This window comes from Rhinolophus hipposideros, assembly GCF_964194185.1.
Source record: "Rhinolophus hipposideros genome assembly, chromosome: X".
Lineage (NCBI taxonomy): Eukaryota > Metazoa > Chordata > Mammalia > Chiroptera > Rhinolophidae > Rhinolophus > Rhinolophus hipposideros.
In genome coordinates, this window is record NC_138046.1 from 2,248,274 (window position 1) to 2,272,052 (window position 23,779).

General features: G+C 36.1%; 1 protein-coding gene across 1 annotated transcript in view; it reads left to right on the forward strand.

Annotated features, from left to right (window-relative positions):
* Window positions 1–23,779, forward strand: part of TEX11 (testis expressed 11) — a gene marked incomplete at both ends in the record, with an annotated part of 146,162 nt that overhangs the window by 82,012 nt on the left and 40,371 nt on the right. The window contains 5 exons of the mRNA XM_081042256.1: window positions 8,264–8,366; window positions 12,317–12,441; window positions 18,180–18,265; window positions 20,831–20,887; window positions 23,522–23,562. Coding sequence (XP_080898382.1) covers window positions 8,264–8,366; window positions 12,317–12,441; window positions 18,180–18,265; window positions 20,831–20,887; window positions 23,522–23,562 — 412 coding nt within the window. The remainder of the gene's footprint in view (window positions 1–8,263; window positions 8,367–12,316; window positions 12,442–18,179; window positions 18,266–20,830; window positions 20,888–23,521; window positions 23,563–23,779) is intronic.

A 23,779-nucleotide genomic window follows, 5' to 3' on the forward strand; every position in this document is an offset into this window, starting at 1 on the left:
TATAACTCAGTACGGAAATCCCGTCCTCAGCGTGCAACACTAGTTTAGGCCCGAGTGTCATTAGTACTGCTGTAGATTGGTAAGGCCAAAGCACAACCTCCAAGGCCAGCATGGACTGACAGCAGCCACAAGATGAGGCTATTTGTAGAATAGTTATATGACCTAAAGTGAGAACAACCATGTCTCATGTGCTGGCTTTATATCTGTTCTATTTACTATATGAAGTTCTAAAAAGCTTGCCTTTCTGTTACAGAACTGAGAATGAACTTGGGATCAACAGAAGTAAACTAGTAATGTTCACTAGATGGCACTGTGGCCTCTGTTTGTGCTCTAACAGCTTGTCATTGATTTTGAAGTGATCTTGTGATGCTTTGGTGGGTGTAGGCTTTGCCACAAATGTATCTGTATGGAGGGATGTAAAGAAAGTTAGCACTTAAGTAAACATGAGATGAAGGTCAGTAGTGGCTCATTCTTGATACAGCTATACAGTAAAAATACCATAATTGAGGTTTCAGTTCAACAAATATTTATGGAATGCCTAATCTGTGCCTGGTAGTGTAGAATAAGGAGAAGACACGATACTTTCTATAGATAAGATTAAAATAATTATTGTGGAAACAGGATTTACAAGTATGAAATAATTAGAAAGTAATAAAAGTGTACAGTCAAATATCAAATTGTATGGTATACACCATATCAATTGAGAGTAAAAATATGTAGATGAGGATTCCCGAATATGGACTGAATGTACCTATGACCTGAAACTAAAAGAGTAACCAGTAAGTTAGAAGACAGAGTCAAATCTGAAGGGACCTCATTGGGTGAAATGATGAGTTTATTCTAGCAAGATGAAGACAAACCTGGAACAAGAAACATCCTGTACCCAAAACCAACTAGACACGAGCAGGGTAGATGACATGTAGCTTAACAACAGCAATTGTGAAACATTGGGGGTTGTTAGTTGACTGTAGACTCAACATAAACCAATAATGCTGAGGAAGTCATTCAATTAGGTTGCGTCAATAGAAATAGAATCTATAAAAGGAGACCGGTAATCACCTTGTGTTCTGCTCTAGTTACAGCACATCTGAAATATTGTGTTGGACGGGGGGCAACACTTTTGAAAGAGGATATTGACAAACCCTAATGTGCCAAGGGGGAGGGAGGCACTCAGGATGGTGACAGCACTCAAAACCATTTTATTTGGAGGATAGCTCAAGGAAACATGGATGTTAAACTTGCAAAATGGAACATTTAGGAGGAACATGATAGCTTCCTCCTAATAACTGAATGGCTGTCAAGGAATAAAAGAATTAAGTTTGTTTCATGCATGTTTTTATGGGCGAGAACTAACTACAAGGAGTGAGATTTCAGGCCATCATCAGGAAACTCTGTCTAATGATTAGACCTGTTCAAAAACTGAAATGGATTTTCTTAAGAGACAGTGGATTTCTTCTCCCTGAAGGTATTTAAGCAGAGGCTGAATGAGTTCTTGGTGTGAATGGTACAGAGGAGATTCAAGCATCGGAAGAGTTTTTTGACTAAGAGAACTTTGAGGTCTCTTCCAACCATATTGTCCTATCAGTATAATCTGATAAAATCTATAACAGTCAAACACTTTGTGTAGTTTGTAAATTCATAGATCATTGAATTTTAGAACTAAAGGGACTCTTAGAAATTAATTCCCTTTAAAAATCAAATTTGTTGAAGTATAATTTATATAAAAAAGTACTCATTTTAAGTATGCATTTAGATGATTTTGACAAATACATACCCCAGTGCACCCACTACCCCAATCTGGATATAGAATATTTTCATTACCCCAAAAGATTTTTCTGTGCTCCTTCCCAGTCAATTCCCATTTCCAGTCGTAGCCCCAGGCAATGACTGATATGCTTTCTATCACTATCAATGAGATTTATCTTTCCTAGAATTTCATATAAATGGAATCATACAGTATGTACTTTTTTGGGGTCTGGCCAATTCAGTTAGCTAAGGAGAGTCTTTCAATACTAGTGCTAGAACAACATGATATCTATATGGGAAAAATGAACCTTGATCTCTCTCCCTCATCCTCTCTTCTCCTTCTCTCTCCCCCTCTCCTTCTCCCTCTCCCTCTCTCCCTCCCTCTCCCCCTCTCTCTCCCTCTCTCTCTTTCTCATGCACACACACACACACACACACACACACACACACATTAACTCAAAATGGATCATAGGCCTAAACACAAAAGCTAAAGCTATAAAGTTTCTAGAATAAATTATAGCAGAAAAATTTACCATCCTGGTGCAGGCAAAGGTTTCTTAGCACACAAACATAAACCATAGAAATACAATAAATTTAACTTTATTAAAATGAAACCCATGGCATGCTTGCTAGAATCGTTCACATTACAAAGGATTGAAAGTACCATATGTTGACAAGGATGTGGATGAATTGGCACTGTCATACACTGCTGGCAAGACCGTGAAATGGCATCATTCCTTTGGAAAACAGCATGATGGTTTCTTATAAACTTAGAAATACACTTACCATAAGACCTAGCTGTTCCACTTCTAGATATTTCCCCAAGAGAAATCAAAACAAATATTCATACAAAGACTTCTACCTTGAATGTTCATAGTAGCTTTATTCATAATAGCGTCAAACTGGAAACAACCAAATGACCATCAACAGATGAACAGATAAACAAATTGTGGTGTATCCATGCAAGGGAATAGTATTCAAGAATAAAAAGGAATAATTTGTTGATATATGCAACAACATGAGTGATTCTCTAAACATTAAGCTGTACATTCTCAACTTTGTTGTTTTTCAGAACCTTCTGTCTACTCGGACGTCCTTTAGAGTTCCACGTAAATTATAAAATCACCTTGTTAATTACTACCAAAATGTCTGGTGGGATTTTTATTAGGGCTTCATTGAATCTATAGGTCAATTTCAGGGCACTTAACAGCTTAATATCGTGTTCCATTCCATTAACACAACATAGCTCTTGTTTAGGTCTTCTTTAATTTCTCTCATCAATATTTTAAGTTTTGAGCATAAAAAGGTTGCACATATTTTGTTAACTTCATCCCAAAGAATTTATGTTTTTGACAATATTGCAAAAGGTCTCACTTTGTTAATTTCAATTTCCAATTGGTCATTGCTAGTATACAGAAATACAATTGATTCTTTTAAATTGTGGGAGAGTTTACCGTCTTAACAGTTTTTATGTGTACAGTTCAGTGGCATTAAGTACATACACAGTATGGTGCAAGCCTGCCACCATCCATCTCCATAACTCTTTTCATCTGGCAAAAACGGAAACTCTGTGCCCATTAAACAGTAGCTCAGCACTTCCCCCAAGCCCCAGCCCCTGGCAACCAGTGTTCCTGTTTCTCTGCATCCTGATAAACACTTGTTTCTAGTTTTTTTATTATAGCCATCCTAATGGCTGTGAAGTGGTCTCTGGGGGTGTTGATTTGCATTTCCCTGATGAGTAATGATGTTGAACATCTTTTCATGGGCTCATTTGCCATTTGGGTATCTTTGGAGAAATGTCATGTTCTTTTGCCCATTTTTTAAATTGCGTTGTTTATTTTTTAGTAGTTGAGTTATAGGAGTTCTTCATATATTCTGGACATTAACCCATTATTAATGTGTGATTGGCAGATACTTTTTCCCATTCTGTGGATTGTTTTTTCCATTTTTTGGTAGTGTTCTTTGAAGTACAAATACTTGCCTGTACTCCTCATATCCAAAAAAAAAAAAAAATCACTACCAAATCTTGTGTTATACAGACTTTCCCCTATGTTTTCTTCTAAAACTCTTACAATTTTAGCTTTTACATGTAGTTTTTAGATCCATTTTGAGTTAAGTTTTGTGTATGATACAAGATAAAGGTCCAACTTCATTCTTTTCATGTGGATGTCCTGTTTCCCCAACATCATTTCTTGAAAAGACTGTCCTTTTTCCATTGAATGGTATTGGAACGCTAGTCGAAAACCATTTGACCATGTATGTGAGGTTTATTTCTGGGCTTTTGATTCTATTTCATTGGCCCGGATGTCTGTGCTTAAGGCCTAATGCGGTAGCACACTCTTTTGATTACTGTAACTTTGTAGTAAGTTTTGAAGTGTGATTGAGTCTTCCAACTTTGTTCTTCTTTTCCAACATTGTTTTTGACTACTCAGAGGCCCTTGAGATTACATACAAATTTTAGGATGGGTTTTTTTCTTTTTAAATTTCTACCAAAAATCATCGTTGGGATTATCATAAGGATTGCATTGAATCTGTAGATCATTTTGTTTATCTTTGTTTCTTTACAAAATGCTTATCTTTTATTGTGGTAAAATATATATTATCTTCATTTCTCCTTAACTTTAAAGTTTTTCCTCTTTTTGCCTCTGTTATTTTATGGTATTATTGACTATATTCTTATGTTTCTTCTTGTTAGCCTTCATTTCTGAGGTGCTTTATATCTTTTATCTCTAATTTTTCCTGAGCTCTGGCACCTCATTTCTACTACTGTGGAAATTATTTACTGTGAATATTCTTATAATGGTTGTCCTAAAAGGATAGACTCCATACTTACTGTCTTGATTTCTGGTGCTGTTAGGTAGAATGTTCTCTGTGTCAGATCCATTTGGTCTATAGTGTTAATCAAGTTCACTATTTCTTTGTTAATTTCCTGTCTGGATTATCTATGCATTGTTGAAAGTGGGGTGTTGAAGTCCCCTACTGTTATTTGTTGTTGCCTATGACTCCCTTCAGTGCACATTTGCTGTAAGTATTTAGGTTTTCTAAGGTTAAATACATTATATTTATAATTGTTATAACCTCTTGATGAATTGACCCCTTTATCACTATATAGTGACCTTCTTTGTCTCTTGTGACCAGTTTTGACTAAAGTCTACTTTTATCTGATATAAGTTTAGCCACTCCTGCTCTCGTTTGGTTACCATTTGAATGGACCATCTTTTTCTATCTCTTCTCTTTCAGCCTATGTGTGTCCTTAAAGCTATATTAGTCTCTTGTAAGTAGCATATTGTTAGAGCTTTTTTTAAAAATTCATTCAGCCACTCTGTCTTTGCTTGAAGAATTTAGTCCATTTACATTTAAAGTAATATCGGTAGGTATTTTGTTTTGTTTTCTGAGTTTCTAGTTCCTTTCTTCCTTTCTTGCTGTCTTCTTTCTTGTTTTTGTAGTGGTATGTTTTAATTCCTTTCTTTGTCTTTTATGTATGTACTACATGTTTTCTCTTTGTGTACCATGAGGCTTACATAAAATGTTTTAGACATAATAGTCTATTTTAAGCTGATAACAACTTACGATCAATAGCATAGAAAAACTCTACATTTTTACTTCTTGTCTCACATTTTATGTTTTTGGTGTCACAGTTTACATCTTTTTATATTGTGCATCTATTAAGAAACTGTACTTGACTTACTTTTAATATTATTGTTTTGTACTTTTATAATAGAAATAAATGTGATTTACATCCCACCTTTAGAGTATTAGGGTGTCCTGATTTTGACTATATTTTTACTACCTATTGAAGGACATTTTGGTTACTTCCAAGTTTTCACAATTGTGAATAAAGTTTCTATAACTATTCATGTGCAGGTTTTTCTCTGGACATTAGCTTTCAGCTCATCTGGTAAAGACCAAGAAGTGCTACTGCTGGATCTTACGGCAAGAGTCTGTTTAGTTTTGTAAGAATCTGCCAAACTGTCTTCCAAACTGGCTCTGCTAATTTTCATTCTTACCAGCAATGAAGGAGAATTTCTGTTGCTCTACATCGTCACCAGCATTAGATGGTGTCAATGTTTTAGGTTTTTGCCATTACAAAAGTTGTGTAGTGGTTTCCACTATTGTTTTCATTTGCATTTCCCTGATGAAGTATGATGTTGAGCATCTTTTCATGTACTCACGGCAGTGCCCTCTATATGTCCTCTTTGGTGAACTGTCCATTCAAGTCTTTTGCCCCTTTTATAATTGGGTTCTTTGTTTTCTTACTGAGTTTTAGCAGTTCTTTGTATATTTTGGATATCAGTACTTTATCAGATACGTGTTTTGCAAGTATTTTCTCTCTCTGGATGGCTTATTTTTTCATTTCCTTAACAGTGTTTTTTACAGAGCAGAAGCTTGTAATTTTAATGAAATCCAACTTACCAGTTTTTTCTGTCCTGGAGTATGTTTTTGGTGTTGTGTTTAAAAAGTCATTGCCAAACTGAAGATCACTTAGATTTTCTCCTGTTTAACGTATAGGTTTATAATCCATTTTGAGTTAATTTTTGTGAAATGTTTAAGGTCTATGTCCAGATTCTTTTGTTCTTTTTTTTTTTTTTTTTTTTGCATGTGGCTGTCTAGTTGTTCCAGCACTATTTGTTGAAAATACTATCCTACTTTTTGTTTGTTTTTGACTTTCTGGTTTCTCCCTTCTGCTAGTATGGAAATTATTTATTGTGTCTATTCTTTTAATAGTTGTCCTGAAAAGGATAGAATCCTTACTTACTGTCTTCCATGTTTGTAATCTCTCTGTGCTGCACTTTGGCTAATTTATTCTGTTTTGGTTTTCAGTTCACTAATTTTCTCCTCACCTGTTTTTAACTTCCTGTTAAACAAATTCATTTTTCCATTTCGGTTATTGTATTTTTCATTTCAGATGGTTCCCTTTTTTCAAATCAATAAGGTCGTGTTTTATAGTTTCTGTTTCCTACAGTCTTCTGTGATATTCTAAGAGTTTAACAACTGATATGTCATAGGCAATAATAAATCAGAATGGATACCAGAGGGTAAGGGGCAAGGGAGTGGTAGATGCGGGTAAACAGGATCAAATATATGGTGATGGAAGGAGAACTGACTCTGGGTGGTGAGCACACAATGTGATATGTAGATGATGTATTACAGAATTGTACACCTGAAACCAATGTAACTTTACTAACAGTTGTCACCCCAGTGAACTTTAGTTAAAAAAAATAAAGAATGGATACCAGCTGGAAACAACCACTATAACTGTACCAGTATGTACTATTGACTCTCAACCTACATGTATATATTTTTAACATATCTTTTATGTCCATAAAGTTTGAAAACATAGGGGTTTTGTAGCCAGTTTTTGAAAATTCTGGTACCTGCATATTGAGAATCTGTTTCTGCTGATTCTCACTTATGGTGCTTTGTTTCCTAGTGTGCTTGATTTTTTTTTTTAATGTTTTCTATTCATGTTTCTTGAAAACATATTTTTGGAAATATTTTGAAGCCTAACATGATGGTGTCCTCCCCGCAGAAATGATTTATACTTGCTTCTTCAGATGTTTGGGACCAATGGAAACTAAATCCATGGCTTGAGGTCTTTTGGCTTCCCATATAATGTAATTTGGGGCTGTAAATTTATGCGAGAGTCTATTTGTGTAACCCCTCAGGGATTGGGTCTCTCCACCCTGTTTTGCTGCATTCTTCTTACAACCAAGGTAACTTTTTTGCAGTCCCTGGTGATGTCTGCAGGAGTGGGTTTACTTCTGGTTTGCCCTTGGCCTAAGAGTGTGACCCTTTGGGCCTTGATGTCTGTTTCCCTGGCCTAATGAGGTCCGTTAAAACTAAAAATATTTTCCTAGATTTACTAAAGCCCACGGGGGAAAAAATGGCTTTAATTCTCTGATTACTTCTCTGAGAATTCACTTTTTCTTAGATTTTGCTTGGTAATTACTTTACGTGTGTTTTCAGTTGCCTGTGGGATTTAAAAAATGTTGGCTACAATGTTGATAAAGATGATGAGGGAACATGTGTTATTAAAAGTTATGTTTTATAGTGCTCGCTTCGGCAGCACATATACTAAAAGTTATGTTTTATAAAGGATTTTCTATGATATGGAAAAACACTTGTGAATATTTATGGAGATTATTTTGTGTGTGTGTGTGTGTGTGTGTGTGTGTGTGTGTGTGTGTATGAATGCAAGTTACATGTATGGTATATTCTTAACTATGTAAAACAATATTTAGAAAAAAAACAGAAGGAAATTTTTAAAAAATGTTCTCCAACATGTTTGATTGTTTTCAGTAGGAGAGTTGGTCTGACACATATAATGCACCCTATTCTCAGAAGTAGAACTCATTGTCTCTTTAGCATTTTAACAGAACAGTTCTATAAAGACTTTTCTTAGGTTTACATCTTTTCGAGCATCACTCAGCCATTGTGACTATGTTAATAATATTAGTAAAATACAGTAAGGTCTTCCTTAAAGCTTTTATAAAAGAGATCCAATATTTTTTTTCAGGCTAAAGAAGCACTGGCAGAAGCTGAACAATATGATCCTGCAAATGTTTTCACTCAATTTTATTCATTCAAGATTGCAATCATAGACGGCAACTCTGAAAGAGGTATAAATGTTATTTATGAAGTACATTTGACTGTTAACACAAATAATAAATAATCCTTTGACCATAATAGAAATATAATAACGTCTATATATATGTACATATATATACGTGTACATATATATATATATATGTAGTGCCAAATAAATGGATACACATTTTAAGAGAGGAAAACTGTTAAAATTGTAATACTCAATATATACCAGTAACAAAACAAGTCACTTTTGACTTCTACAATGACAGGAGGTGCTCTAAGTGGTTCCCACCAACGTCCAGACACTTCTGATGATGGCAAGCTACAGCTTGAGCAACGCTGACCAAAGTGTCCACTTGTATGCAGTTTTTGGCACCCCCGATATATATATATATATATATATATATATATATATATATATATATATATATATATATATATTTATATATATATAAAGTGTAGCTATGTAATACATTTTAAATCATGCACTGTTAGTCCTTCAACTTTGTTCTTCTCTTTCAAATAGTTTTGGCTATTCTAAGTCCTTTGTATATCCCTATGAATTTTAAAATCAGTTTTTCCATTTCTGCACAGGTGAAGATTGATTAGGAGTACATTGAATCTATAGATTGCTTTGGAGAGAATTGTCATCTTCCAATCCATGAACAAATTACATACCTCCACTTATTTAAGTTTTTAATTTCTCTTAGAGAGCTCTTCTTTCAGTGCACAGGTCTTATGTATTTTATGCTGTTTTAAATGGCGTTATGAAAAAAATCAGTTTTAGATTCCTATTACTAATATGTAGAAATAGAAATGATTTTTTAAAAAACTTTTATTTATTTTAAGTGTGTTTTTCCCATCAGCTCCAAGTCAAGTAATTGTTTCAATCTAGTTGTGGAGGGCGCAGCTCACAGTGGCCCATGTGGGGATCGAACTGGTGACCCTGGTGCAACGAGCACCGTGCTCTAACCAACTGACCTAACCAGCCACCCTTGAAATTATTTTTGCATATTGATCTTATATTGTACAAACTTGATAAACTTACTTATTAGTTCCAGTAGCTTTCTTGTACGTACCGTCAGATTTTCTACTTAGATGATCATGTTGTCTGCGAATAAAGACAATTTTACTTCTTCCGTCCAGTCTGGGTGCAGTTTATTATTTTTTGTTTTATTTTATTTGTTAGTATCTCCTATACAGTGTTGAGTACAATTAGCAAGAGCAGACATCCTTGGCTTCTTCCTGATTCTAGAGGGAAAGCATTTAGTCCTTAACTATTAAATATGAAGGTTTTTGGTGTTTTTTTTTAAATTGGGGAATATTGGCAACAGTGTGTCTCTCCAGGGCCCATCAGCTCCAAGTCAGGTCGTTGTCCTTCAATCTTGTTGTGGAGGGCGCAGCTCACTGGCCCATGTGGGAATCAAATTGGCAACCCTGTTGTTCAGAGCTTGTGTTCTAACCAACTGAGCCATCTAAATATGAGGTTTCTCATAGATACCTTTTATCAGATTGAGGAAGTTCTCTTCTGTTTCCAGTTCCTGGGAGTTTTCTTTGTTTGTTTGGTTGTTGTTGTTTTTTCCTTTTTAATCGGGAATGGGTGTTGAATTTGGTCATACGGTTTTTCTGCATCTGTTTAAATGGTCAGTTTTTGTTTGTTTGCTTTTTAGTTTGCTAATATGATCAATTACATTGATTTTTAACTGTTAAACCACCACTGCATTCCTGGGATAAGCTCCATGTGCTCATGATATATTCCCCCTTCTATATAATGTTAGATTTGATTTGCTAATAGTTTGTTTAAGAACATTTATACCGGTGCCAATGAGTGATATTGGTCTGTAGTTTTGTTTTCCTGTAATGTTTTTTGTTTTGCCATCAGGGTAATGCTGACTTCATAGAATGAGTTGGAAAATACCCTCCCTTTCAAGTTTCTAGAAGAGTTTGTGTTGCACAGTTGGTATTAATTTCTTCCTTAAATGTTTGGTAGAGTTCACCAGTGAAGCCACCTGGGGCTGGAGTTTTCTTAATGAGAAGGTTTCTAATCATTTACTCATTTTCTTTAATAGATACAGGGCGAGTCATGTTATCTGTTATTTTCTGGTTGAGGTTTAGTAGATTGCGTCTTTCAAGAAATTTGTCAGTGTCATCTAAATTGAAATTATTAATCTAAAGTTAATCATTATATCTTCAATATTCTCTTTTTAACATCTATAAAGGCTAGATATCACCTGTCTCATTCCTCTTTTTCACCTTGTCAGAGTGGCCAGAAGTTGATCGATTTTATTGATCTCAAAGAACCAGCTTTTGGTTTTATTAATTTTTCTCTATTTTTTTCTGTTTTTGATTTCATTTATTTATGTTCTGATTTTTATCATTTTCATTCTTCTGCTTACTTTGAGTTTCATTCGCTCTTCTTTTTTCAGTTTCCAAAGGTGAAAGCTGAGGTCATTGATTTAAGAACTTTTTTTCTGGTCTAATATAAACAGTTAATGCTATAAATTATCTTCTAGGTACTGTTTTAGTGACAATCCACAAATTTTGATATGTTGTATTCTCATTTTGATTCAGTTCAAAATGCTTTCCAATATGACTTGATTCTTTTGTGTTATTTAGAAGTGTACTGCTTATTTTCCAAACATTTGCAGATTTCCAGAGAACTTTAATTTTTAATTTCACTTCATTATAGTCAAAGATCATAACTTTGTGTAACTTGAATTCTTTTAAATATATTGAGGCTTGTTATATGGCCCAGAATATTGTCTTTTTGGTAAATATTCATGTGCACTTGAGAAGAATGTGTATTTTGCTGGTGTTGGGTCAAGCGTTCTATAAATGTCAACCAGGTCAAGTTGATTAATAGTGTTAAATGCACTGTGTCCTTGCTTATTTTATGTCTATTTGTTCTAATTATTGAGGGAGGGTTTTGAAATCTTTGGCTATAATTATGGATTTGTTCATTTGTCCTAGCCGTTCTATCAGTTTTTGCTTCTTGTATTTTGAAATTTTGTTAATGGGTGCATAAATATTTAGGATTGTTATGTCCTCATAATGAATTGATTCCTTTATCATCATGAAATCACCTTTTAACACTGGTAAAACTCTTTGCTCTGAAAACGGTTTTGTATGATATTGACATAGCCCTCCAGCTTTCTTTTGATTACCTTTACCACAGTATTTATTAGCCCATCCTTTTTCTTTTAACCAATTTTGTTTTTATATTTAAAGTGTGTTTCTTGTAGGTAGCACGTAGTTGAAAGTTGCTTTCTTTAATCCTGTCTGACTATCTCTCTGCCTTTTAATTTGGTCATCTAGACCATTTATATTTAATGTGATTATTGATGTGGCTAGGTTTAAATTTAGCATCTTATTATTTGTCTACTATTTGTCCCTCTGTTCTTTGTTGCCATTTTCCTTTTTTCTGCTTTCTTTTGGATTAATTGAATTTTATGATTACATTTATTTTATTTTGGCTTATTAGCTATAACTCTCTGTCTTGTTATTTTATTTGTTACTTAAGGTCTTTAGTACATGTATTTAGCTCATCATAGTCTACCTTTAAGACATAATGGAATATAATACCACCATTCTTTTTTTTAAAACTTCATTCTGTATTTATTATATTCCATTTTATGGATGTACCAAAAGCTATTTAGCCCAGCCACTGTAGATGGAATTTAGGTTGTTTCATAGTTTATAAATATTGCTGTATGAACATATTTGCATGTTTTTGTTCACGTTTGCTTATATATCTATGGGATAAATTCGCAGAGGTGACTTGTTCAGTTGGGCATTTTTCTGACATTAAAGTCCTTCTTGACAGTTTAGCAATTTAGATGACTATGAAAATCAACTAATATTTTAAAGATACCTGTGCTCATAAATTGAGCTCCAAAGTCATTGTGATATAATTAACCAGTGATAGCTATTATCTTTGATATGAATATCTCATTTTTTGAATTGTTTTCTTATTTTTCAGCTTTGCAGGCAATTATTACTTTAGATAATTTATTAGCAACTGACGATCCAAAAAAGAATGAACTACTTCCAGATAGAAATGCATCTATCATGCTCCTCAGTTTGGCTGCCAAGTTTGCGCTAGAGGTAATTCTTATGTATCCATTTATGAGATTTTTACTTTTCATTTTGAGAGACATTTAATGGAATCATCATCAGTTAGTCACAGGAGAGGCCTTATTTGATTTCCTTTACTGTTTTGCCTCATATCACACCAAGCTTGGTTGCAGAATTGCTTTATTTCTCTTCATTTCATTTCGCTGTAATGTAAAGTAAATGAAACAAAGTGAGGTAACAGGTTTGTGCTTAAAACTACAGGAAGAATAAATATAGCAAAACATTAAGTTTTAAATGAAACTCCAGATTTAAAATGCTACACCATGCAAACAGATACGTTAGTTATTATTTGGAAACTTCTCTTTCTGGTCTGTTTGAGGGGAAAGAATCCAGTTTAAAGACCTGTGGACATTTTTAGGTTTTAATCACAAAACAACTTTAGAAGTAATAAATACTTGCACCCAAGTTTTTTTGATTTGCAAAATCCTGGTCTTCATAATACATGGGATTAGGAAAAGCATTGCAGTGATTGTGGAGAGCTCTTGGACTCGGTGATAGACTAGATTGGAGTACTGGCTCTGCCATTTAAGTGCTTCACGTCTTTGATTTTAATTTTATCCTTTGCAAACTAAAGATAATACCTATCCAGAATTTTTGTGAAAATTAACTGAGAAAGATGTCTGAATGTATGATATGTAATCTGTGAAGCTTGATCTACAAATATAGTGTTTCTGTTCTTATTAACATATGTACAACTGAGGCACAGCTGCTATCTCTTTTACTTTATCTTCTATCACTCTTCTGTGTCGTCATTTTATATCCAACGGTGAGGTAAAGGTGTAATGGCCACCAAAATGAGAAGGTATGTTAAGACCGAAAAATGGTGCAGGTAACTCCATAGACTATAACAGAATTTATTATAGGGTAATTTACTTATGGGGAGATTGCGTCAGAGCAGAACAGATGATCCAGCAATTCTGTAGATTATTCTCTGCTACTAGAACCCTGTTACGGTACTTTTTTATGGTATCACTTGGGTACTAATGATTGACAAGACAAAGGGACAAAGAATGAAATAGTGCCAGGGGCCATACCTCGTGGTGGTCTTGTGATAGAGGATTGTTTGTAATTCATACTATTACCAGTTTAATATTTATCTCAGTTATCATGCCATTCTGGCTGGCTGTTACTAAAAAAATATTTATGGCTACGTTTTAAGGAATATAGATAATCATCAACTAGGAAGGCTTTGATATGCTTACTCAGGACAGTGAGGTTGGTCAAAGGTCACAGCAATGAAACTTAAAACTGAAATGAAATCCAGGACACAGAGATGGAGTTGTTTTTGTTCATATCTGCATCTGTACATCATAGTAATATAAGCCACCATTACATTAGGCACAAGATCTAGAATGGCGGAGACATAAGCTCTCCATCACTCCAGCCAAACACTGTCTCTCAAACAGGCCCATCACATTCCTTTTTGCATGTCTTGTTTATACCATCCAATCCTTTAAAAAATGTTCTTACTTATTTAAACGCTATCCTTTTCAAAGCCCAATGAATCTAAGGTTTCTCTCCACTGTACAAACTTCCCAAATCAATTCCAGTCTTCAGTGCTCTCTTCCTATTCTTAATTTCAGTAATTTTTAACATGTATGCTAGTTATTTTGTCTTCATCATACATACTTCCTTGTATTGCTAATGCATGGTTTGTCCAGATTGACTTGTGAGATCCTTGAGGACCATATTTCTAGCACCTAGCCCAATATTTTGCCCAAAGTAGTTGGTAAATACAGTATGAATGATACGTGTTTTGGGGTAATAATTAGGATAATAGAACTCTTGGAGGAAGAAAAATATTTGGCAGATGCAGATACAGGGTATGTTTATGTAGAATGGGGAGGAGGAGGAGGAGGAAATGAGAGAAATTCAGTAGTGGGGAACCCGGAGGCAAATATCTTTTTAAAGGAAGGTTTACAAGTTGGCATTTGATATGGAAAGCAGATGAAAGCCAGTGGAAGAGTTATGGAATTGTGTTTCTGAAAATGAAAATGATTTTAATGAGGAGAAAGAATCGGGGAAAAAAACTAGTTTGAATTAGAGAATGGAAGGCAGGATGCAGGATGAAACCCGGGAAATGGAATATATCCTACAAAAGAAGAAGTGTAGAATCCAGTTTTCACTCACTACAATTGCTTTGTAAATGGCATTTGAAGTGCTAGTGAGGATGTCACTCATTCAGCAAACACTTACTGAGCACCTACTATGTGCCAGGTACTGTTCTAGCATCTTGGGATAAATAATTAAATGGAACAGTGATATGTCTTCTTGGAGCTTACATTCAAGAAGGAAGAGAGAAGACAATAAACAATAAGAATAGTAAGTAAGCAAATTGTATAATATGTTCGAGGTTGATAAGTGATATAGAAAAGATAGAGCAGAATAAAAAGGACCAGGAGTGGGTGTCAGCTGGGATTGTTATTTTAAATAAGTAGTGAGGATAGATCTCATCAAGAAGAAGACATTTGTGCAGACTTAAAATTGGTGAGGGCATTAACCCTGTAGATACACAGGGTTGGGCAGTGAAGGCGAAGAATATTCTAGGCAGAGATAACAGCCAGTACAAAGGCCATAAGGTAGGTGCCAGGAATAGCACGGAAGCCAGTATGGTTAGAATGAAATGAGGTTAATGAGAGATGAAGTCAGAGAGGTAGGTAATGGAGAATCTGGATTATGGAGATGGTTGCAGGCCAGTGAAAGGACTTTGACTTTTACTCTGAATGAAATGAGGGACCATTAAAATTTTTTTAACACAGTCACATGATTTGACTTTCATTTAACAGAAATGCTCTGGCTGTTGTATTGAGACTAGACCGGAAGAGAGCCACGGTAGACACAAGGAAGTTTTTGTAGTAATTCTTCTGTTAGGAAGAATTCCTAACTTCTGTTAGGAAGTTTTTGTAGTAATTCAGGGAAAAGATGATGGTGACTCAGATAAGGAAGATAACAATGGAGATAAATGATAAATGGTTGGATTCTAGTTTTTCTTTCAATGTAAGACCAACAGTGTTTGCTGATAGATTAGATGAAGGGTATAAGAGGAAGAGACTGGGTCATCAAGTGGAGTGCCATCAACTGTACTAGGAAAGGCTGCAAATAGAGCCGTTTGGGAAGAAAATCAGGAGTTCAGTTTTAGACACGATGCATTTGAGGTATCTATTAGACCTTCCGAATGGAGATCTATGAGTCTCTATGTGGATAGATGACTGGAGTTTGGGAAAGGGGTCTGGGCTGGAGAGAACAGTTTAATGAGCCGTTCATATATAGATGGTCCATAAAGCTCTAAGACTGGGTGCAATCACCAACAGAGTATATACAGAGTAGAGCAGAGGACCACAGACTGAGCCTGGAGCCCTCAAACATTAATGGTTTGGGGAAAAGAAGAGGAACCAAAAAGGAGAATGAAAGGGAGTGACCCATGACGTAGGAGAAAACAAGGATAATGTGGTATCCTGGAAGCCAAATGTGTTTCAAGGAGGCAAGAGCTAGCATTATGTTGAATATTGTTAATACCGTGTTTCCCCGAAAATAAGACCTAGCTGGACCATCATCTCTAATGCGTCTTTTGGAGCAAAAAGTTAATGTAAGACCCAGTCTTATATAAGAGCCGGTGTTATTATATTAAAATAAGACCGGATCTTACATTAATTTTTGCTCCAAAAGACGCATTAGAGCTGATGGTCCGGCTAGGTCTTATTTTTGGGGAAACACGGTAGTTCAAATACAATTGACCATTGGAATATACCATATGGAGGTCATCGGTGAGCTTGAAAACAGTTTTGGTAGAGTGGTAGGACAAAAGCCTGGCTGGAGTAGGCTCAAGAAGGAATTGAAGGAAAGGAATCAGATACAGTAAGCATAGACAGTTCTTTAGAGGAGTTTGCTACAAAGGGAAGGAAAGAAATCAGGCAGTAGTTGTTGAGACAAGTAGGATCAAGAGGTTTGAGATGGGATGTAGGAGAATGTTTATGTGCTGATCGCAATGACCCAGTGGGAGAACAAAACGTTCACAAGTGAGAGGGAAATAAGAGAACCGTTAGGGCGATGTCCTTAAACCAGCAAGAGGTGATGGACACAAGTGTGTACAAGTGGGGAGTGGCTTTAGGAAGAAACATGGATAATTCACCTATGACAGCAGTCGAGAAGGCAGAGTATGTGATGTGCTGCCCGGTGTGTGAGTGGGTGTGGTGTAGTGGGAATCTGGAAGTTCTCTTCCTGACTGCTTCAGTTTTCTCAGTGAAGTAGGAACAGGTTGTCACCTGAGAGCGAGAATGGGAACGGAAGTGGTGGGGGGTTGAGAAGAGAGGCTAAGGTGTAAACTAATCAGCCAGAAAAGCAAGAAGGTGAATGACAAGGCTAGTGTGGTATGCTTGTCTGGTAGAATTAAGGATCATTTGATGGAGTTTGAAAATAAAGCAAATAGTTGTTGGTGTTTTTATCCAGCCATTTTCAGCTGCATGGATGCAGGCACAAAAGTCAGTAAAAAGTTGGATTTAACCAGGCTTATGGTTTTTCTGGAAGAATACAGTGAAGCTAAAGAGGTGCGGGCAAATCAAGGAACGAGGGAGTAGTTCTAATTAATCCCCGTGGAATTGAAAATAGTACAGAGGGGGACATCAAGGGGATGAGGGACAGTGACAAATAAGTAGCCTCAATGGATTGGAGGTCTTAGTGCAGTTGAAGATTGCTGGAGTAATAGAGGAAGTGAGTTAGAAAGGCACGAGTCGGTGGTCAGAAAGTAGAATCCCCGAAACAGCGGGGTGCAGGTCTAGCCGAGGGAGTGAGGAAAGGAGCACCTCTGGAGGTACTCACGCGCAGGGCCACGCACATGCCCAGTCGGTCCTTGCACACCTTGAGCCCTGAGCTGAGCGCCTCCTTAAATCTTACACCCTGGGAGCCTCATTCACCTCACCTGGCTCACCCTAGTTCCAGCCCTGAGATGAAGACGTTGCAATAATTTGTAAGCTAGGTTCCCGTGAACGGCTAAGGGTGGAACTCAAGGAAATAATAAACTAGGATATTAGGATCATCATCTGTCTAAGTATTGAAAATGCCACAAGTTAAGACGTGAAAAAAAAAAAAGACGTGAGTAGCTTTTGGAGAAAATAGCTGTGAGCAGTAGATAAGTCATCAGGAAGTGAGAAGAAATTGCCTGCAAGATGAAAAAAAAAACCCAGCTACCCCTTGAGGGGGCTCACTGGAAGCTATATCCTTGGCAAAACCTAGATTTTCATTAGAGAAAGAATGTGAAAGGAACGTTTAGGGAGGAGGATTCTCAGATGAGATCTTGCTGATAATGAACTGAATTTCAGGAAGCATTGTGGAAGGATTGGAGGAGTTGGGGAGCAATGGGAAAGGAGGACAAAAGAAGAGATTTACAGAGCCTTATAGGGAGATTAGGGTACTGAAAATGAGAGTGACCTGAGTGCCTGGGGTTCTTTGGTTACTGCTTTATAATAAGCGGGAATACAGAGCACCATAAGCTCTGTGCAGTGGGTGCAAAGATCGGCAAGGCTGGGAGTGTCTCTGGGTAGGGGCCAGCATTAGCCTGCTCTGTTTCTGTTTCAACGACGTGTCTGTTCCTTCTACCATCTGAGAATACAAAATAAACAAGTTTAGATTTTGTTCTTGTCCTTAGTGGACAGGAATATAGATAACATTTTGTAAGTATCACTTTGAGATGTTAACGTATTTGTCCTTTTTAGAATGGACAACAAACTGCGGCAGAAAAAGCTTTGGAATATTTGGCTAAATATTCACAAGACCTACAACAGGCCCTTATATCTTTAAAGTAAGTAATCCGTATCCTGTGGATGGGAAAAGATTTCTCCTGTTCATCTTACTCTTGGTCTATACCAGTAAGCTTTGCTGAAACAGTGCTGTTGGGATCTGGCTGAGTCAATGCCTACTATACCAACTGTTTTGTACTTTTTAAAAAAATTTTCCAGCTTTATTGAGATATAATAGACAGATAACATTGTGTAAATTTAAGATGTACAATCTGATAATTTGAAACACTGAGACATGGTTAGCACAATCAAGTTAGTGCACAAAATCACCTCACAAAATTGCACTTTTTGTGTATGTGGTGAGAACATTTAAGATTTACTCTCAGCAACTTTCAAGTATTCAGTCCGGTATTAGTAACTCCAGTCACCATGCTGTACATGAGCTCCCCAGAGCTTACTCGTCTTATAACTGAAAGTTTGTGCCCTTTGACCAACATCTGCCCATTTCCGCCCTCAGCCCCCATCAACCACCATTCTACTGTTTCTGTGAATTTTTTTTAAATATCCCACATATGAGTGAGACACTACAGTATTTATCTTTCAGTTTTACTTAGCACAATGCCCTCAAGGTCCATCCATGTTGTCACAAGGCAGAATTTCCTTCTCTTATAGGGCTGAATAATATTCCATTGTGTGTGTGTGTGTGTCTCACTTCTTTATCCATCTATCCATTGATGGACACATAGGTTGTTTCCATGTCTTGGCTATGGTGCATAATCCTGCAATGAACATGGGGGTGCAGATAATCCCTTCAAGATAGTCATTTCTTTTCCTTTGAATATATACCCAGAATTGGGATTGTGGATCATATGATAATTATATTTTTTAATTTGTAAGGAATCTCCATACTGTTTTCCAGAGTGGCTGCACCAATTTGCAATCTCACCATCAGTGCACAAGGGTCCCCTTATCTCCAAGTCCTCGCCAATATTTGTTACCTTTTACTTTTTTGGTAATAGCCATTCTAACAGGTGTGAGGTGATGCCTTGTGGTTTTGATTTGCATTTCCCTGATGATGAGTGATGTTGAGCATCTTTTCATATACCTGTTGGCCCTCTGTGTGTCTTCTCTGGAAAAGTGTCTATTCAGGTCCTTTGCCCATTTTTTAATCAGATTATTTGGAGTATTTTTGTGTGTTCATTTTGCTCTTCTTGAGTCATGATTTTCTTACATATTTTGGCTATTAATGCCTTATCATATATATGGTTTGCAACTATTTTTTCCCACTCTAATAGGTTGGCTTTTCATTTTGTTGGTAGCGTTTTCTTTTCTTTCTTTCTTTTTTTTTTTTTTTTTTTTCTGCATAGAAGCTTTTTAGTTTGGTGTGTTCCCACTTTGTTTTTGTTGGCTTGTGCTTTGGGTGTCATTTCCAAAAAATTCATTGTGAAGGAGCTCTTTCCCTATGTTTTCTTCTGGGAGTTTTATGATTTCAGGTCTTACATTTGTCTTTAATCCATATTGAGTAAACGTTTTGTGAGTAGTGTAAGATAGGGTTCCAGTTTCATTTTTTGCATGTGAATATCCAGTTTTGCCAAAACCATTTATTGAAGAGACTGTCTTTCCCCTATTGAGTATTCTTGGGTCCCTTGTGCAATATTAGTCGATCATATATACATGGGTTTATTTCTGGGCTCTCTGCTCTATTTCATTGGTCTGTGCGATTGTTTTCATGCCAGTGCCATGCTGTTTTGATTCCTATTTGGCTATTTGGGGTCTTCTGTGGTTCCATACAAATTTTAGGATTGTTCTATTTCTGTAAAAAAGGTCATTGGAAATTTGACGCTTAAAGTAAAAAACAACAAAAAAAAAAGATATCTGTTGAACCTGATTTTCCCCCTTCTCTGTTTTTAGGAAGGTAAATGGTTTATCAAAAGGGAACTTGTACATACAGCAGTGAAGCAGAAGAAAGTAAGGTCAGGACATGGGAAAAATTGGAAACCAGAAGGTTCTATAGTGGTTCTCCTGTTGGTCAACTGCACTTGAGGCCACACTTCGGAAGGGAAATAGAGTCATAGAAATAAAAGTATCAGGAGTCTTGAGATACTTGCATGCCTTCAGTCAGATACATCTCTAAAATCATTCAGGATAGGTGATATTTTTTAAAAAAGATATTTAGGGTTTGAAACGTTACAAATTACCTTATTTTGTCAGTTTGTCATTATGCTGCCAGATCCCTTCAAAGACTAGTCATCCCAGTTTATGTGGAACCCAAAGGCTAGTTTCAGGTTCCATTATAGGAAGAAAAATATAAAGACTTGTGTACCATACCTTGGTGTTCTAGCTGGTGACTTGGGGCAATGCTATAAACTATGGGACTATTTACTAATTTGTCATAAGCAACACATTTGTTTTCAATTATTTCAGTTACTCTTCCAAAGTTATAAATTGGTATGTTTTCATTATAATTGTTAAAACAATGCAAAGATCTATAAATAAAATCAAATTAATCTCCTCCTTATCCTCTCTTTTCTCCCTTCTGCCTCCTGGGGTAGTCAAGGTTAGTAACTTGTGTATTTTCTTCCACATGTTTCTTCCTAAGCATGATATTTTCATATTTTATCACACAGGTGTTTGTTTCGTCTTGCTTATCCAAAAGTTTCTGAAATGCAGGACTCTGAAGAGAAGTAAGTTATTTCAACAGAAGCGATATATTCACCATTAGAAAAATTGCAGTAACTTTCAATATAAATCTTATATTGAGAGATGTATAGTGCAGTGGGTAAGATCAATATACGCTCTGGGGCCAGTTTTCCTGTGTTTATATCCTGGCTCTGCCACTTATTAGTTGTGTAACCTGGACTTCTGTTTCCCCATCTGTACAATGGGAATAATAATAATAATATCTACCTTACAGGGTTGCTGTGATGACTCGATAAGTAAACATGTGTAGAACACTTAGAAGAAGAGTGCCAGCCACTTAGCTAAGCCCTCAACAATGTTAGCTATGATTTCATTATGATATTGCGTCTGTTTCCTTTTTTCTTAACAGGAGACTTAAACATAGACTTATCCCTTACTTTCCTACAGAAACATATTACCTGGTTGGCTTGTTGACTCTTATTCTGTGTCAGCTAGGAGAATTTAAATATCTTTCTGCTCACAGTTGTCTGTGGCATAAGATACCAAGAACTTAATAATTAGTGGAAGAATTGGGTCACCAGTTTTTTCATTCACAAAATTCACTGCCTCCTAATGACTGGAAAAGAAAAGTCTATTCAAGGTCTTGATTTAGGGATAACACTCAGAGAAATCTCACCTATCGTGTTTCCCTGAAAATAAGACCTAGCGAGACAATCAGCTCTAATGCGTCTTTTGGAGTAAAATTTAATGTAAGACCCGGTCTTATTTTACTGTAAGACCAGGTATAATATAATATGATATGATATAATGTAAAATAAGACCGGGTCTTGTATTAATTTTTGCTCCAAAAGATGCATTAGAGCTGATTGTCCGGCAAGGTCTTATTTTGGGGGAAACACAGTATCTCCACTTTCTCTACTTGGACAAAAACTCTGCGTTTAGTGTATCTCTACTTCGCTTTTGCGAAGATAAATACAAATAGTCCTAGCCCTCAAGGGGCTCTTGTGTTTATCTCTCCGGGCTGGAACCTCGCATAGTATCTAACACATAATAGCCACTCAGTTTATTTAAATGACTGAATACCAGTTCTTTACAAGAAGATTTTTATCGCTGGACTTACACAAGGCGCTTCATTTCATAGTCCAGGTAATTTTGAAGTACAGTCAAACCCCACTCATTAAAACTAATATGGAGATGGGGAAAAGGAAAGAGATGCTGTTTGAATTAATGATATACTTAAATTACAGAAGGTTTTTTAAGTGTACCATTATTGTTTTCAAGGAAATATAGTAATAAAGAGCACCTGCTAGCCGTGTTTTCTAGTAGAGGTCAGGACCTGATTTAACAAATCGATTAGACTAACTTGTTTTTAAAACGCCTAATTCAATGGGAAGAGACAAAGAATGAGCTCTAATTTCAGCTATTTCACTAACTTCTGGTTTACCTTAGGCAATTCCAATTTATTGAACTTCTCTAAGCTTTATTTTCTTAATCTGCTAAATAAAAAAAAATATGCTGGACTGGGTAATTTCTGAAGTCCCTTTCTCTTCTAAAAATACTATGGTTTTTAATTAGCAGTATCTGCCTAAGTATTAACAACTTGTGTGCTAAAATTTTAAAAGCACTTTGTCTCTTAAATAAACTATGCATCCCCTTTACATATCCTCATTCTAATTTGCACTATTTATTTGCATTAATGGACACTTCCTAGGTTACTTTATGTAGTCACTGAATTTATAGTGAAGAAGTTAACTTAAGCTCAGCTGAAATTCAAATTAATAAAATTTACTCTAACAAGTTACTTAATATAAATGAGAATTCTAATATTTATCCCTGAGAAAGCTGCTACATTTGTTGAAGCAGTGTTTATTACATAACACTAGACCTTCTCTTGATAAGGTCAGTCTTACAGTATGCTCTTTTCCTATTTCTTGTAACCATCCTTAGTTGAGTTTGCCAATACTTCCATATTCATTCTTTTGTTTAAGTAAAATGGGATGTTTTCCTCTGTTAAAATTTACATGCCCCTTAAAGAAGCTTGACAAAGGGTCAAGAGACCTGGGTAGTAGGGTAGTAGTCTTGACATTGTCATTGTTTGCATGACCTTGGACAAAACCATCTCCTAATTTTCATATCTGTTGTCTTGTTTGTGAAATGAAAAGTCTGGAATGAATAAGTGGTTTCTACATTGTATTCCTCAGAACCCTGGAAGTTCTGTCATTGCCTCAGGGACTTACAGGAAGGTGAGGCTCTAGGCCTCCACCCACCACTGGTTTAACCAGAACAGCTACACTGTTTTTCTTGCATATTAGACTTTATAAAATTTTACTTGAAACAAGGGTTTTAGTTTCCCCTCTTCAAAAAGAAGCTTGAAAATCACAGCGATCACTACTTACTCTCAAATTCTGTGGCTCTGTAATGTAAAACCTTATCAGGCATTGAAATGCTTTGCTGAGAGTAGGTGTAGACCAGGAAGAGGGAAAACACAGGACGGCATGAGGAATGGTACCCTAGATGGGGAAACAGTGTTGAGGTGTGATAGGTTGGAGCCTTGACCACCAAACTTCACAACTTTACATTTTTGTACAGCTCTCAGGCACAAGTAGGGTCTCTTTGTGGCACCTTTCTATAGTAAAGCTTTGGAACAGTAGCAAAACACTCTGTTCTTTATTTTTTAGATTGGAAGAAATGGATAGACTTTTGACTTGCTTGAGTACAGGTAAGTATCTCCTTGGACCACTTGGTTGTTTTAGTCCCATCTTGCCTCTGTCCTCTATTGAATTCTTCAAGTACATTGAGTACACTGACTCAGACTTCACGTTTGAGTTAAGCTTCATGCTTTTGTTAACATTTCTCACAGCAGTCTACCTTGGCTTCTTTATTCACAAGCTCAGAGAAAGTTTTCATCACTAGCATTCATCTCCAAATGTGATTTC